The sequence below is a fragment of the Ursus americanus genome, chromosome 22 (assembly GCF_024610735.1).
Source record: "Ursus americanus isolate L20-20 chromosome 22, mUrsAme1.1.p, whole genome shotgun sequence".
NCBI classification, from domain to species: Eukaryota; Metazoa; Chordata; class Mammalia; order Carnivora; family Ursidae; genus Ursus; species Ursus americanus.
This window is the reverse complement of record NC_142148.1, coordinates 40,032,537-40,050,052: the sequence shown is the minus strand read 5'-3', so window position 1 is coordinate 40,050,052 and position 17,516 is coordinate 40,032,537. Positions and strand designations below refer to the sequence as shown.

General features: G+C 44.5%; 1 protein-coding gene across 5 annotated transcripts in view; it reads left to right on the top strand.

The window, feature by feature from the left end:
- KIF16B (kinesin family member 16B) overlaps positions 1-17,516 on the top strand; it is a 305,749-nt gene that overhangs the window by 203,537 nt on the left and 84,696 nt on the right. For 4 of the 5 annotated variants that reach the window (XM_045809379.2, XM_045809362.2, XM_045809353.2 and 1 more), the window contains one exon: positions 4-126. The exons of the other annotated variant lie outside the window; for it this stretch is intronic. In XM_045809379.2, the coding sequence (XP_045665335.2) occupies positions 4-126 (123 nt within the window). The remainder of the gene's footprint in view (positions 1-3; positions 127-17,516) is intronic. 5 annotated transcript variants of the gene reach the window in all.

The following is a 17,516-nucleotide window of genomic DNA, read 5'->3' as shown; positions in this document are numbered from 1 at the left end:
TAGCGGATGGTTTCTCGCTCTTTGGGAGCAAATCCAGACGACCTGAAGGACCCAATTAAAATTAGTATTCCACGCTATGTGCTGTGCGGGCAAGGGAAGGACGAACACTTCGAGTTTGAGGTCAAGGTAAGTGCCCCTTCTTTACTCTTCTGGAGGAATGGAGGCTCCAGGCTCCCAGGGCTTTCTCTGTCTTTTTTTTATAAAAGGAGATAAAGCTACATGTGAACATCTTGTTTTGTAACATATTGGTCATGCCCTCCTTTAAACCGGTCTGTGCAAGTCTAGACTGTAGCACATGGAGAGACATTATCCCATAGAAGGTGGTGGTGGTGGTGGTGGTGGTTGGGAGTCAGGCAGACATGGAAAAAGGTTCTTGTCACTTACCAGCCCGGCAGGTCGGGTGACCAACCCTTCCAGGTTATCCAGGAGTTTTTGCTCTTGGCATTGGAAGTTCCACACCCTGGGAAACCATTTGGTGCCAGGCGAACCAGGACAGTCAGTCACCCTATCCCTGGGCTTAAGCTCGATTTTCTTATCTATAAAAATGGGATTAATAATGTTTATGTTACAAGGATATCAGCTCACATAAAGTGCTGAGTCTAGTATCTGGTATATAATAATAAGTTCTACCTATTGCTTTTATTACTAGTGCTGTTTTTATCAGTATTTCTATTATTATTAGGAAGCTTTCCTGATCCATTTTAGGCATTATTGGATTTATACAACTTTTCAGGAAGAGATGTGCCTGCTTCCTTACATCATACTTTCTGAAATAATGACTTCATCTTATTCCTAATTTAGTTCCATTGACTCATAACACTTCATTAAATATTGCTGGACGCTCTCCACTCCTCACGAAATTAATGATGAGTCACACTTCTTCATTTTCAAGCATAGGCAAGGTTATTGATGTAATGACATCCACTAGGGTCACCAGGATATAGCTGCATGAGGGTGTTCTTGGTGGTGAACCTCAGACTGGGAATCTGGACGCTGAGATCTTCGGGCTCTGATTCTGCTGACTTTGTTGAGTGACCCTGGGTCTTTACCTTCTCCGAACCTCAGTCTTCTCATGGGTAGAATGGGGAAATTGGATCACACCAGTGGTTTCCAAATTTCTTCTCAGCAGAGACGATTGTTCAGCAGATGTTTATGAAGAAGGGCACTGCAGAAGGGGGACCAGCGTGGAGCTGCTGTGGGGACAGAGAGTGGAGGGAGCCTGAAGTCAGCCCTCCCCACCTCCCCACCCCACCCCCCAACCCCTGCCCCCAACCATGCTCTGAGCCCTTGGGATCCATCGCTCCCTTTAGTCTTTCTGAACATCGCATGTTTTTTCAGTCTTCCAGGAGAAACAATGCAGATGAGTCTTATAATTAATCAAGCTTTCAGATTCTTATTTGTATGTACTGTTTTCCTTTTTATTTTTTAAATCTAGGCATTAATTTATATATTCGAGGTTCCTGTTGAGAGTACATGATGTCTGGGTGGTGGTTGTGTTTTGAACTTTACAGGCCATATTGTGCGAAGGTTTCTTCTTCAAATGTTATGCCATGTCCATGAGCCGGTACTTCTTACTGGCCTGACTTAATGCCTAATTCCTGCTCAGTTTCTTTTCTCAGTCATTTGAAATTGTCTGTGTGTGTGTGTGTAGAGTTCCCTTTTGACATACATATTATATTTTGGCATATATACATATATCAAAGTAATTTCTGAAGGTATATGTATTAATCCCATATTTTTAATTAGAGGATGAAGACTGGCTTTTACCAGCTTAGAATTTGAATTCTCCTAAGCAGAGAATTCACATGCAATGATTTTTGTTGATGGATAGGTATATTTTATTTATTTTTTTATTAATTGAAATTTGAGAGAGAAATAAAAGAGCATGCGGGGAGGGGCAGACAGAGATGGAGAGAATCTCAAGCAGATTCCCCGCTGAGTGCGGAGCCCGTCACGGGGCTTGATCTCATGACCCTGATCATGACCTGAACCCAAACCAAGAATTGGCCGCTTAATGGACTGAGCCACCCAGGTGCCCCAAGATATATTTTACTGTAACAGATAAGTGTGTTAATAAAATATAACTATTAAATCGATTTCATGCATAGAAGATAAGACATGGATAAAGAGGATACCTAATTGATACAGTGTGATCTCACTGTTATGTGGAACCCGAAAAACAAACCAGGCTCACAGATACAGACAATGGATTGGTGATAGCCAGAGGCGGCATAGGGGTTGGGGGGTAGGTGAAATGGGTGCAGGTGGCCACAAGTTACAAAATACGTCCTGGGGATGTCCTGTACAGATCGTGATTATAGTTAATAATGCTGTCTATTTGAAAGTTGCTAAGAGAGTAAACCTTAAAAGTTCTCATTGTAAGAAAAAAAAATGTAACCATTCCTGTGTTGTGGTGATGCAGATTCACAAAACTTATGAGGTGATCATTTCACAATATATACAAATACTGAATCATTACATTATACACGTGAAACTAATATAATGTTGTATGTCAATTAAACTTCACAACTCAAAAAAAGAAAAGAATTAGAACGAAAGCTGAGTTGATGTAAATAAAAACTGCAAGCAAATAATAATCCAGGCCATGTCAGATCTGGCCAAAATTGTGAAGATACTTGCCTTGTAAAGGCAAGTTGGAGAACCCAAATACAGAAAATCATGTGGGACCTTTCAGAATCTCTGCTTTCACCTCTGAATATATAAAATCCGAATCCAAAGGGTTCAGCTTTCTTTGAACATATCAAAGCCAAGCTTTGAAAGCATGTCATTGTTTTGCTTCCTTGTTGTACTTATTCTGAGTGCTATAATCAGCACCAGGAACGGCCTGTGAACGTTTGCCTGGAGAATACCTAGTTCTCTGTGTAGGAAGGGCCACCAAATGCATTCATGGGTAGGTGTGCGGAGCATCTCACATTCTCCTGGGGATACCCAGTCACAGAAGTCTCAGGGCCTCAGTACCAGAAACAAACATGACCGGAATGTATGGTCCCTCTCTTGAACAAAACAAAAATGGCCGTGCCCCAGCCAAGGCATAGCTGTTGGGGTAGTGCTGGGGGTGCCAATGTCCTGTCCAGGCATGGCCAGTTAATCTCTGCAAGAGACTAACTGTAGAATAGGGACAAAAAAACCTGTCTGGCTGGGTTGGTGTGAGCAATGTATGAATTTAGGTGTGCAAAGTGCTTAGAACGGTGTCTGCCACTTCCTAAGTGCTGGATAAGTGTTTGTTTTTTAAAAATAAGTTAGTTTTTAAAGATTTTATTTATTTGAGAGAGGGAGAGAGAGGGCGAGAAAGGGGGAAGGGAGAGGGACAAGCACACTCCCCTGTTCAGCGAGAAGTCGGATGCAGGGCTTGATCCCACAACCCTGAAATCATGTCCTGAGCCAAAATCACGAGTCGGATGCTCTACTGACTAAGCCACCCAGACACCCCGTAAGAAATAAACAAATTTTTAAAAGGTGTAGGGAATGAGTGACATTTTGCCCTTGGAATCCTCTTAATGACTTTTGATGTACAGTTGTATCTTTGAGAATTTTGGATTTTTTTCATTTTGATTGTTCATTCCCCCTCAACATTCTTGAATTTTAAAATTAAGTATGGGGGCACCTGGGTGGCTCAGTTAGTTAAGCCACCAATTGTCGATTTCAGCTCAGGCCATGATCTCAGGGTCATGAGATTGAGCCCCAGGTCGGGCTCCACAGTGAGCATGGAGTCTGCTTGGGACTCTCTCTCCCTTTCTCTCTGCCCCTCCCCCCTGCACTCACACACACTCTCTCTCTCAAATGAATAAATAAATCGTTAAAAACAATTAAGTATGACAACCTTTTCCATCCATTATTTAACTGTTGGATGCATTGGCAGTGTTTTCTGGAACATATAGTCACACTTACGATAACAGTTTGGCTACTACTAAAGTCTTTCTTGGTGAACTAGTGGATTTAAGGTGGCTAAGGTAAAAAGTATTATTTTTTTTAAGTCTATTTAGTTTTAGACCTTCTTTGAAGGAAAATCTGATGTTAAAGGACATAGATATGTTATACTATTACACTTTATACTTCAGAAAAACTTTTCTCCTTCTTTTTAAAACACAAATCAATTTCTTTTTCCTACCCATCCCCCACGATGGTCTTAAAGGTCTCCCAGGGTCCTGAATGCACATGGCAAAGCTCTGTGACCAGCAGGGAAGGGGCTTGACACCTGGTATTAGACCCTTGTTGACTGTATAACTTGCTGGTGGTTGCTGCCAGTTCAGTTAAGGGGCCCAGCTGACCCATGAACACATGGGGCCCCCTGAGTGCAAGTCTCCATGAACTGAATTTGCAGGCCCCAGAGAGGGAACTGGGAAGAGGCACTCAGTGGTGTAGCTGCCCCGAGTTCTCTCCACTTTTCCCTCTCCCTTCCTGTTCCCTCTGCCTCCTACCCTTTTCTGCCTGCCTTTCCTGAGATAGACTTTATTAATTACTTAAGTCATGCCTTCTTCCCCAAATCCCCAGTTGGGTAGCTCTAGTTGGATCATCCATTGCTGAATGAATAATTGTGAGCCTGGTTAAGGTACGATTTGAAGTCAGGTACAGGGAGTGGTATTTGGGGGAGAAAGGGAGACAACAGTGGTTCTCAAATGCTCATCTTCCGATCCCTGGTCAGTCCCAAGGAGGTTCCCATCACTGGGCTTTAAAATGAGAAAAATCGTGTTTTTCATTAAACTAAAATTTAATATTTAATTGAAAAGGACTTTTTGTATCTTCTTTATTCAGGGATTAAAAACAACTTTTATGAAGTAACTATGAGAAAAGATATATAGGGTTCGTTTTTTGGTCACATTTAATTTTTTCAATCCACTTTGTTAAGGCATAATTTACATACAGTGAAATGCACACATTTTAAGTGTACTTTGATGAGTTTTGACATGTATACACCCATGTAACCAGCACCACTGTCAAGACTTCGAACTTTTCAGTCATTCCAGAAAGTTTCTTGTGCCCTTTTACAGTCAGGGCCCCTGCCCAGCCTCTAGGCGAGCTCTGAGCTGCTTTCTGCAACTACAGAGTAGTTGTGTCTGTTCTAGCATGCCGTGTAAATGGGACCAGGCAGCGTTCACTCCTTTGTGTCTGGCTGGTTCCACGTAGCCTGATGTTTTGGGGATTCATCCGTGTAGTTGAATAGAACAGTAATTTGTTTCTTTTTATTGCTAAATAGCATCCCGCTGTATGGATATATTACAGTTTGTGGAGTGGTGTTTGTCTTAATGTCCTTATTTGATGGTACAGAAAGTTGTCATCTCCATGATGCACTCCCTCGATCCCCCACCCCTTATTTTACTGATCCTTGAAGGACACGTGCCTGGGAACCTGGGGTGAGGGCATCAGTCCCCACGGCCCTTGTAGTGATCCCTTCCAGCAGGTCGCAGTAACACATCCTTCTGGGACTGCATCCACGTTCTCTCCAAGAGATGTATGTCCTGCCGACTGCTGTCAGAGGCGGGCAGAGAAGCGGAGGGGGTGCCAGTCTGGCTCCCCTCTGAGAAGAGCACCTGCTGGCCGGCAGAAGGTACCTGTCACGAAACACGCTTGCCCTAGACCGAAGCCGGCACCAGTTATACCGTTGACTGGACTACAGCAAGTCATCTTAACATTCCGGCTTCAAATGCTTGTCCGTGATTGATACAAGAAATCAATTACACCTGCGTTACAGTTGCCATTTTCACTTAGCCAGGACCAGAGTGGAGAGAATTTAATTTTTAAATCACATTTCAGCAGGATTCAAAACCACCGGCCTGGGAAATCTGTGGTTAAGTCCCACAGAGGCTGGCATACTTTTATATTCTAGAAATAAGCTGATGTTTCCACCATTGTTTTAAATTCTCTGCTCTTTAACTTATCTATTAATATTATAGGATAAAGAAATAAGCCCACACTGGTGTATTTTTTTAAATATATATGTATTTTTTCCTGAGAGTTTTTATTCCTGTAAAAACTGTAGGTGATCTTACCAGGAGATTGTCTTCCTGTCTCCTTCCTAGAGAGGTGACTTGTGCAGTAGGACCTCTCCCCGCCACCCATTCTTTGTTCTGTCATCAGGTTTCCTCCCTTCAGAGTGCGTGTCACAGCCCACAGTCACATTGTTTTCTTCCAGTCACTGTCATGTTTATAGCTGGTCTTCTCCAGCGATGTAAGCCCTTGGGCCCTCATCACTGAGTTACCAGCCCTGTCGCAGGCCCTGACTGGTAAAGGTCACCCAGGAGAGATCACTTGACAATATGATGCACATAAGTCCACCACCAGGTGCTCTCACTGGTCAGAGCCTGGGTAGAGCTTCGGGATTATGTGACCGTGTGCCCTTTGTACACAGCCCCCCACAGGCTCCCCATGCTCTGACTGTGCTGCTGGATTCAGTCATTGATCAGCCATCCCACCCACTGGTTTCCTTATGACGTGGCTGCCTCTCTCGTCATCCAGGGCAAGGATGGGCAAATCAAGCTCCTGGACTGTGTCTGTGTGTAAGAAAGCGGGTGCCTCCTGCCTCCCTCCCGCCATCTCCACTCCACCCTCCCGCAGGCCAGTGTGCGCCCATCCCGGCTCTGACGGTCTCCAGCACCCACAGAGGAGTTCAGTTTTGTTCTGTTCTGCACAGAGAGGCAGCCCTCTGCGCACTGTCCAAACCCCTGGACATTATTCTGGGCACCTGGGCACTCCAGCCCCTTGCTTGGGAAGCATGTGTTCTGGAGTCTTCTCCTATAAGGAGCCTTCTGGCGCCCCAGTCATACCCCCCACCCCCAGGCTGTGCAGGAAAGCACAGGCCCTTGCCTTCAGGTAGTGGCAGGAGGTCAGCCCTTTTGTGCAGGATCACATCAGTCCACTTGCAGACCAGAGGAGCACAGGAGTACACGCTTTACCTCAAATACACAACGTCTAAAACAAAACTGTTCCTCGTTTCAGTCGTCTGATTTTTGTCAAAGTTACCACAGAACAGTCGCCTCCTCTTGCCCCCAGATGCACCTCATTTTGCTCTGACTCCTGGTCAGTAGCCTGAGCAGGAGAGGAGAGGCAGGAAACAAGGGAGGCTGAGAGCAGGGTGGTGTGACCTTGAGGAAGCTGTCCAGCACAAGCTCGTAGCCACCTGCGAGGAACACCTGAGCGCCCCCACTCAGTGGTCCCTTTCTTTCCTGTCACATGAGCCCCCCCTCTGGGTTCAGTTGGCGCTGCCCTGGCATTGAGGCGACGCTTAGTGCCAGAGCCCTCAGGTCTGCTGGGCCCTGCCTAAGCAGGGAGCCCCAGAAGGTGAGACGTGGCAGCGGGCATCTTGCTTTTACAGCCGAAGGGCCACCTGACAGGGCCCTCGGCGCCAGGGCCAGACAGAGCTGTGCAACGGTCTGAAGGCAGCAGCAGCAGACCAGCAGTGGCAATGGGGGATGAGCTTTGTTTTGTCTGCGCAGAATTTCAAAGTGTTCAGCGAGTTGTCCTCCGAATTTGGGAGATCTGACCGGGAAATCCAAATTTCCCGAGTTTCTGTAAAACATCAGAAGATGTGAGAACCCTGGACCGCCGTCCCAAAGGGCAGCTCTGCCTGGGGCCGAACAGTGGCTCCTCTTGGGACAATTCCCTTGCCCTCTGCCATGCCACAGACTTCATGGCTCCGGGTCGTAGAGGAGATCACCTGAGGAAACACTTGGTGCACACCAAGTCCCCACTGCACAAAGTGGCTCATAGATGGAACGAAGTCTCTGGTCACTCAGTTTATTAAGTCAGTTTAAACACACACACAGCTGCAGGAGGACCAGGGGCAGGTGGGCACATGGAGGGTGGGGCCGGCGGGGGCGGCATGCACGGTCTGACCCCAGGGTCACACCACGTTCACCTGCTCTCTCTCTGCCGCCGCAGCCTCTCCCACTCTGCTTGCCAGGACTAGAGTTGTGAGCAAGGGGCCTCGATAGACACAGGGCACCCAGAGGCAGCATGCTTGGCTGGTGGCCTGCTGAACAGCCCTGGTTGTCACCTGCACTTCCTTGGGTAGAGCACCCGTGGACCCAGCATGGGACTGGGTCGTTGTCACCAGTGGTGGCCCATGCGGGGCTGAATTAGCTCTTGGCCCCCAGCAGGCATGATCGTGATCTAGTACTTTCTTTGTCTAGGTAACATTCTTATCTGTTCCCTCATATTTATCTATTCTACTTTTCTCTGACATGCCCTATAGGTTATAGTCCCTTATTTAGCATATCTTATGAATTCGTGTGTGTCTTGCAAGCTGCTTGAGTACTGGCTACTGTTCTGACACATTCTCTGAGGTTTGCCTGTATCCCATAAACTGCTAGCTTACTTACTGGCAGTGCTTAGCCCTTCTGATGAGCTTCATCCATCCCCTGTAGCAGAATTGAAAGTGCTCAAATAACACAGAGACTCCCGCTACGCTCCCTGTGGTCCTACATCCTGACACTTGTGGAGCCTCTTGGAGTTCGTTCCTCACTGAGCCCTGTAGGCCAATTGAGTTTGCAGCCTCTTTTCAAGGGAGGACACTGTCATCTATCAAGCACCTTCTTCAGCCCAAGCTCTTTGCCAGACATGTCCACCAGTGTGGAAACTATACCCAAATGGGGGTATTATTTGCATTTAATGAATTAGGAAATTATGAGTGACTTGCTCAAGGCCACACGGCTAGTAGGGTGAACCAGGGACCAAATGCACCTGTCAGATCTGAGAACTCTGAGCCATACTGGTGCCCTTGCTTATTCATTTTAATGTGCCTTCTACATTTCTCTACTTTCTGCACTTTTTAGAAGTGGAGGCCACATTTTAGTGTTGGTCTAGAAATGGTGGCCATTTCCATATCCTTGCCTGTTTTCAAAATCTGCTATTTTTGTGTGAATTTGGATTTTTTAATCTCGAGTTCTGGCCAAATCGCAGGCACTTTGCAAATTGGGGTTATTACTAAGGCTTTGACAAACCTGGAGGATTTGATGGTGGATAGGCCTGCCAGGGAGCGTGAAAAGGAAATGCCCAGAAAATTTGCAGTTTGAGAGTTGAAGCAATCACATTTACAGTCAGAGAAATTTCTCTTTATTTGGCAGAACAGAAATAAGAGCCATTCCAGTCTATTAGATAAACTACACACACATACATCTTTTAGAAATACTCCCAACTTGATAGAATATAAATGTTCAGAAGGATTTGTGTGTTGGCATCTGAATCTCTGCTTATTAGCAGCTTGATAGATTACCTCCCTGCATGTGTATTAGCATAGCTGAGACAAATGGAGTGTTGCGTAAGCCGCGGTCCATCTAGATCCCAATGTTCAGTTTGTGTATTATTTTCAAACATAAGTAACACGTGAAACAAATAACATTGGGACTCGAAGACTCATATTTTATCCTGTTTTTTTTTTAAGCACCCCTCCATCTGTCCGAGAACTTTGTCTTTCACTGAAAAAATTAAGAAAAAACATTTTTCCCTTCCCCTCTTTTCACACAAAGCAACTAATCTTTTACATCACTTTCACTTGAGCCGTTGTGTTTGTCTTCACAAAGTAAAGGCTGCACATACGAAAAACAGCAGAGAAGACATGAGATTGACTCACAGGCCCAGAAGGAAAGCAGTCATCCTGTTGTGGCCATGCCTTGAATTTTCATTTCAACTATGTTTTTACCTTACAAGAATAGATTAATAGTTCGTCTTTCTTGACTTCAGAATTTTGGGGGTTTTACGTCTCTTCCTAGAATAAAATTGGTTTTGAAATAAATCATGAAATCGTTTGAACTCCCCTCTTTGCTGTTGCTGCCCAAGGATACCCCTTGCCTTTCAGTCATGCATGAGAAAAGGCTTTTCTTTAGAAACATGATCACGGTGCCAGGAGTTACCATTTATTGGGCACCTAGACACCCTGCTGGTCGTTTCACATGCTTTCCGTTCATCTGTAGGTTAAGATCATGAGCCCGTTTCACAGATGAAGAAACTGAGGCTTGGAAGAATTGTGTAATGGAGCCAAAGTCACACAGCCAATTAGTGACTGGGCTAAAGTTAGGATCCTGGTCTGTCTTAATCCAGAGTTTTTCATTATAACATTCTCCAGTGATGCCTGGTAGAGAGTTTGCGTTCTGGGCTTTGCCTCTGAATATCTTGGTAATTTGAAGGAAAATTGGTTAGGCTCTCATTCTCGCAATTTCCCACAATTTTAAAGTAGGGTAATTTTCCCTATTCCTCACTGGTTTTACAGAGGTGTTAGGGGAAGGAAAAAGTACTTATTAGTAATGATCATGGATTTGAAAGGCATCCATCTTATCAGAGTCTTAGAGTCTTTTTACGTTCTTTCAAATTTACCTTCAAACTACTAGATAGAGTAAGTACACTAAAATAAACGGTATTATCCCGATTTCAAAGGTGCTGAAATTGAAGCATAAAGAAGTCGTAATTTCTTGTTATTGCAAAAGACTGAGACTTTGGTCAGCTAGAAAGCACGATTTGATTTTGCATCCCTTCATGGTTACGTCGATACGGTGTAACTCAGCCGCGGCTGCTAGGCTCCTTTCTTCCTGGCACACCACATTCAGACCAGGTCTGGAAGCCAAGGGCTCTGAGGCACTTTCTGTACTTGTTGGTGCTACATTGACACAGAAGGATGTTCGGGGAGTTTCCTGGATAACAGGGCTGAATAATCTTATATCTGCGTGGCTCTCCTACTTTCAGTAGTCTTTATGCTCCAAACTCCATATACCTCCCGTCCGTGTCACCAACAGTTGGGGCCGATCTAGGATTGGATTATAGATTCCTCTCTCCTTGCCCAGTGCACTGGCTTCAAGATGGTTCTCCTTCTGCTGGGGCCTGACGTCTTGACCCAGGTGCCCTGGACACAGAATTTCTATAGGGGGTAGGCTGCTGGTTCCTGGGGCCACAGCAGTGGAGGGAGATGCCCGCTCGCTTCCGGATCTCATGACGCAGTTGGTGGGCACGATTCATGTGGCAGCTATTCCCTTGCCTCCTCGGTGGTTGCTGACATGGTGTCTTTTTCTTTGTGTCCTTGGCTGCAGAGCTCAGCACTCCTTTAGGTTTCTCAGAAAGAAACACACATAAACTTGCCTGTAATTTCCCTAGGGAAACCAAGGAAGGGGGTGCGTTGCACATCTCAGAGCAAATAACTGAAAACACCCTGTTAGCTAGTTATGTTCACCCAAAAGCACCAGCCTGCCCTCTTGTGCTTTCTAGAGATCCTTTGGGAGCTCCGGCTGCTGCCCCCTTGCTAAGTGGAAGGATTCCACTTCAGCCTACATTTTAGGCCTCTTTCCCAAGTTTACATACCCAAAGGACCTTGACATTCGAAACAAATACTCTTATGTTCCTAGGACCCACCCCCTTAAAAGCAACTTACTGATGTGTTTTTGGGGAGTCTTAACATCTACTCCCTGTACCCTTCTTAGCCCAAACCTATCATCATGGTATTCTTTCTAAATCAGCAGACTCTTCTTTCCAAAGGAATTTGGTAAATAACATTTTTTCTTTCTTTCTTTGATAATTCTTTACTTTTTCCCATTATCTCCTCTAATGCTTACGTTTTAAAAACTTTAAACAGCTATAGGTAAGTCAGAAAAGGATGAAAATGCAGGTCATTCCACTGCCCACATTTCAGCATAGAAAGGGAATTAGTGCAGCAGAGAAGTGTTTATTGAAAAGACACTCTGGGCTCCACTGTCTCCATGATGAGTTCATTTATTATTTAACAAATACTCATTTGGTACCTGTAACATAGTGTTGTTTTTTAAAAGACCATGCTGGAAGTATCGAGATATTGAAGGACAGAAAAGATGAATAAAGAGTTCATGTACTCTCCTGTCGGGCCACTAAGTGAGGGACAGAGAAACATGCAAAAACTAGAACAATGCAGAGCAAAGGGGGTTGGGTTGTGAAGGAGCAGTCAGGAAGGTAACATCTTTGTTTACCTGAGGAAGGTGGGTGGATTTCAGTGACAGAGGCCTGAGGGCAGACAGAGAAGAATGATCCACGGGTAAGAGGAAGCAGTACAGTTGGAGGCCGACCTTGGGGAAGGACTCGCCTTTTCATTAGAGGTGAGTGGGGACAATGAAGTGAAGATGAAGAGGTTTGGGGGTTTGGGGAGGGTGGGGAGGAGGAGAACGAATGTAGCGATAGCGTCATTTTGAGACGGGCTGCAAGATGCTCAGGGAATTGGTCTTGGGTGACCCTATACACCTAAGTAAAACAATCATTGTCAGTGAGAATTGAAAATCTAGAACTTTTTTTTTTTAAGATTTTATTTATTTATTAGAGAGAGCACAAGCAGGGGGAGAAGCAGAGTGAGAGGGAGAAGCAGATTCCCAGCTGAGCAGGGAGTCCATGGAGCTCAGTCCCAGGATGCTGGGATCCCGACCTGAGCTAAAGGCAGACGCTTAACCAACTGAGCCACCCAGGCGCCCTGAGAATCTGGAACGTTTTGAAATCATTGCAGAGCATGTACTTTGGAAGGATTTCCAAGTAGGAGTAACCCTGTTGAGTCAAAATAGCATAAATTGTATACTTTCTGCTTTCTTTGGGGGGCAGCGCACTGGAGAGAAAGCTGACACCATAGACTGCCTAATTTGGGGGATTATTCTAATGTGGCCCCACCAGAAGGTCTAGGGAGCTCTGGAAAGAGGTGTTGGTCTTCCAGTGGCAGGAAGACTGACCTGGAGTCCAGCCTGGGCCTGTGGCGACTGATCAGAAGGGAAGAGGTGAGCTAAGAGACCAGAAGAGGTTGTGGGCAGTCCCAGTGAATATAGACAGTGGACTCCACAAAGGTAGGGTGAGCATGCCCATAAGAAATCCTTTGAAAGTGGCCATCTTAGAGGCGGACGGGAGCAAGGACTTAGAGGATGATGGCAGGCTGTGGTTAGTGGGGTGTTGGCCTCTTTCCAGTTTAGTTCCGTTTGTGACAGTTCTCTCAGCTTTTAATTAAGTCTGATGTATTAATACTTGCTACTGTACAAATTCCAATATTTGTAATATATTTCACGTTCCCTCAGACATGTTCACAGTTCTGTGGCTGCAGAAGACTATATTTTGCACAAATCTGATAAAACTTTAGTGTCAAGTTTTAGTGTAAAAACTTGTAGTGTATATTAGGTTAGCCTTCGACTTACTAAATAGGAGGAATTTTATTTTTATACACTTTAGGCAGCTCCTTGAAATGTTAGAAAATAAATGTTGTTTGAGAGAACTCTACAAGTAACTATTTACAAGGAGGCCAGTGAGAGTATTTTTCTTTGGGTGAAAAATTGTAGATTCTCACCCTTACACAGACAGATATACACAAGGGAATATATACTGATGACAGATCTTAAAATCGACAATTCTCAAACCAGCAAAATATGTACATAACATAAATTTGTGGAGAGTACTCAATAGAGAATTGTTTGTAAGTAAATGCAGTTCATCTCGTGGACATGTTTACGGTGTTTAAGTTGCACGTGATCATTTTATGGCCCGGAAAAGATGGATTTGTATCAGCAGAGCCATCCAGTGACAGAGAAGTAATGAATTTGCTCCTCAAAGAGACGCAGTAATGATGCCCTGCTTTCTCAACATGGAAGAAAATAATCGAATATTTTGACCTGATTTATTTGGTGTAGTGATCTTCTGTCCCTTCTCTCTGCATCAACACCTCATCCCATGCCCAGTTTTAATTTGGGGCAAAAATAGGACTTTAAGATATATTTCCCCTTTCTGCGTAGTTTTTCCAAACCTCACATGCCCCTCTTCCCACCTCCAGGGGTGATGGTGTGTCCATTATAGAGAAGGGACCTGACTTTGACATCACGTTTTCCTGTGGAGAGATGACACACGTGGTTGCCTTGCCCCTATGCTCCCCCCACCCCCGTTTCTGCAGTGATCATGACTGGCTTTTACGCTTCATCATCTTTGTCCCTATCCTGTTTACATGCTGGCAGACAAGGGGAGATTTAAATGTTTTATACATTAAGTAGGAAGCTTGAGCCATTGCCATCCCTATACTTAACCTGGAATCAGGTAAAGATCTCAAGGGTGAAGAATTTGGAAATCTTTGTATGCGTCGCCGGAAACTTGTGTTACAAATATGTTGAGAAAGCAGCATATTCTCAATGCATTAAAAAAAAAATTGTATTGTGTGGCCAATTCAAATAATCTGATTCAGATGAATCTCAAAGAAACCACCAGAGAAAGGTATGTGGAGCCAGGATGACAGCAGGCCTTGTTTGCCATTTTGACAGATCTGGGCCAAGCCTGGAACTCTTACCTGTTTGGAAAAGAAACATAATCTTAAGTACCTCTTGCAGCATCTAATGTGGTGCCTAACACATAGTAGTAGCTCAATAAATGTTTATTTCTACAGTGAGTGTTCTCCCACCTCTACCCCAATTGCTGCCAAAGGCTCATTCCCTCAGAAGGCTTGAAATGTTGTAGGCTGGGGAGGCATTTCTATAACTAATATCAGTTCTATAAGTTAATTAATACAGTTTTAATTGTATAACTGATGTCCTGTGATATGTGCTCTGGTTACACCGTGAGCTACACGCTAAGGCATCATGGAGGAGGGGGATGATTTTTCCAGGGAGAGAGAGGTGTGGGAAAGCTGCCAAGGGAGGAATTGTGGTTTGGATGCCACCCGGGAGGCAGCTGTCTAGTCATAGAATGGGATGTACAACTGAGGAGGCCATTCATAAGACTCTGCAAAAGACCAATGAAATGCCACGTTTCTGGGTTAAGTTGTCTGAATTGTGAGATTTCTGATCCACTGGGAGCTGAGATTAGAAACGTGGCATTGGGTCAGCTTGGAAAAGGCCCTGAATGCCAAGCTGAGGGCCTTGGCCTGGAGGGAGGGAGGGGTAGAGGAGGGTGGGAGGATACTAAGGCATCATATTTGATTTTGGAGCAGGAGTTCTAGCAGTGATTTACAGCAAGGCTGCTTATACTGAATCCCCTGAAAGGTTTGTTAAAACAGAATACCAGGCCCCACCCTAGTTTCTGATTAAGTAAGCGTGGGTAAAACCTTCGACTTCGCATTTCTCACAAGTTCCCAAGTGAAGCTGGTGCTGCTGGTCAGGCATCACACTTTGACAACCAGTGGTTTAGACTATAGACTGAAACACTGAGGGTAGAAGTCATTCAGATCTGTATGTGGGTTTGTTAATTTGAGTTTATTAACATATCAAGTAAGATGTGAGGCAAAAAAAACCAAATCATTACCCAGAATGTTCCACTAGTGATCTTCATTATTAAACATTTTGAAGAAATTATATAATGTTAATGGTTCCAGAAAGTCCCCTTCCTTTTCATTAATAGTGGGACTCTTGGAGTCACCAGCATGACACAGTGAAGGTAGAGATCCCTCTGACGCCTATACTGACCTTATTTAACCCAATTCAGAGGAATTCATGTATGAAGCTTGTGACAGGCCTCTGCACATTGGGCCGTCTTTCTCCAGCCCCTCTCAGCCCCACACACCACTATGTTAGCATCCCACATCCCATTGAAAGCACTGGGGGCTGAGATGAAGAAAGCAGGAGGAAGTGCATTTGATACTTTTCTGAGGGCTCCCTCAGGGACTCTGTCCTCTCCTTGCTGACTTGTTGGATTGTGCCGAATGCCCTTGATTCTCCTGCCCAAGAAATCACTTAGCCAGGTCACGACCTCCCCAGTATTTGGTGTATGCACGTTGTTAGAGAAATTGGTATCCCTTATAAAGACACTATTCTTGGGCCACCATGGAAAGATAAATGAAACCCCAAATTACAAGGTAGATTTGGAATAGCCATTTCATTAGTTAGAGATTTTAAATGGTGGTCTGACATGAATGAACTAAGAAAACGAAGTGGGAAAGACTGCAGGCCAAAGCCCTGCAAGCTAAGTGTCCACTTCACCTTGTATCTTTATTCTAATTTTACTTGAGGCCATCTCTTTTCCCCAGAGAGATGAAAAAAAGGTGTTGCTCATTGTCCTGAGCATTTGTAAGATAAGTCCATCTTGGGGCCCCCTCTTCCAGCTCTTCATTTAGGATGCTGATGACGTGCCAAGTACTCTTCTAAGGTGCAGTGAAAACCAGCTAAAAATCCCACCTCTCCTGGAGCTGAGATTCCAGTGGAGAAGGCAGACAGAAAGCAGGATACCATGTTAGGTAGTGCCTAGCAGAACAGTAAATTAGAGAAGAGGATCAAGTAGTATGAAGATGGGAAAGGAGGTGCCATTTTAGATAGTATATCCAGAGAAAGCATCAGTGAGAAGGTGATTTTGAGCCTAGACCTAAAGGAGGTGAGGGAGCTAGTCATGTGTAAAGAGTATTCCAGAAAGAGGAAAAATCTCGTGAAAAGTCCCCGAGGCCATTCTTACTGTGTAGCATGTTTGAAGTGTTCCAGATAAGCGAGGAAACCAGAATGAGCAAAGGAGCAAGTGGTCGGAAATGATGGGTTGGAGGAGACCAATCAGCAATCCATGCAGGTCAGTTGAAGAACTTGAATTTGTACCCTGAGTGAGACAGTATAGCTTGGAAGGATGTCCTCTTCAAGCAAAGAAATGGCCCCATCTAACTTCATTTTTAACAAGATTGCTTTTAGCTACTGTGTGAGACAGGAATGAGAGGAAAGTTGGGGGGTGGGAGTGGGGGACAAAAGCAGAAGCAAGGAGACCAACTAGGAGGCTGTTAAAAATAACCCACCCAAGAGAAGAAGATGGTGGCTTAGACCAAGATGTGAACAGTGATGATGGTGAGAACTGGTCTTATTCCATTTTGGAGTTAGGTGGAAGAGATTTGCTGTCTGATTGGATATTACCTGTGAGAGAAAGAGGAACATCAAGGATGATGCCAGTGTTTTTGGATTGAGCAGGTAGGAGAGTGGCATTGTCATTTACTGAGATGGGGAGGCAGGTAGCGGAGGGCGTTTGGGAGATTAAGTTTGGTTAAGTTTAGCCATGTTAAGTCTGAGATGCAATTAGACATCCAAGTAGGCAGTAGGATATATGAGTCTGGATTTGGGGGACAAATATGAGCATCCAGGGAATCATCAGCATATAAATGTAAGCTTTGAGATGGGATGAGATCATTAAAGGAGTGAGTGCAGGTAGAAAATAAAACATGTTCAAGGACTAAGCCGTGGGACACTTTGATGTTTAGAGGTCAGGGAGATGAAGAGAAATCTCAGCAAAGAAAACTAAGGTAAGAGTGTAGCAACCTGGAAGCCAAATGAAAAAGGTGTTACGAGGAGGAGCTGTCAGGTACATCAAATCCTGAGATAGATCAAGTAAGATCAAAACCAAAAATTAACCAGTGGATTAGCAATATGGGGGCTGTTGATGACATTGGTAAGAGTAGTTTGGAGCGTTACATCAAAAACTAATGATGTACTGTAGGGTGACTAACGTAACATATTAATAATAATAAAAAAAGAGTAGTTTGGAGTGGATTCAAGGGGTAATGGGAAGGAAGAAATTGAAATATCAAGAATAACCTCTTTCAAGGAGTTTTTTTTTTTTATGATGGGAAGGATAGAAAT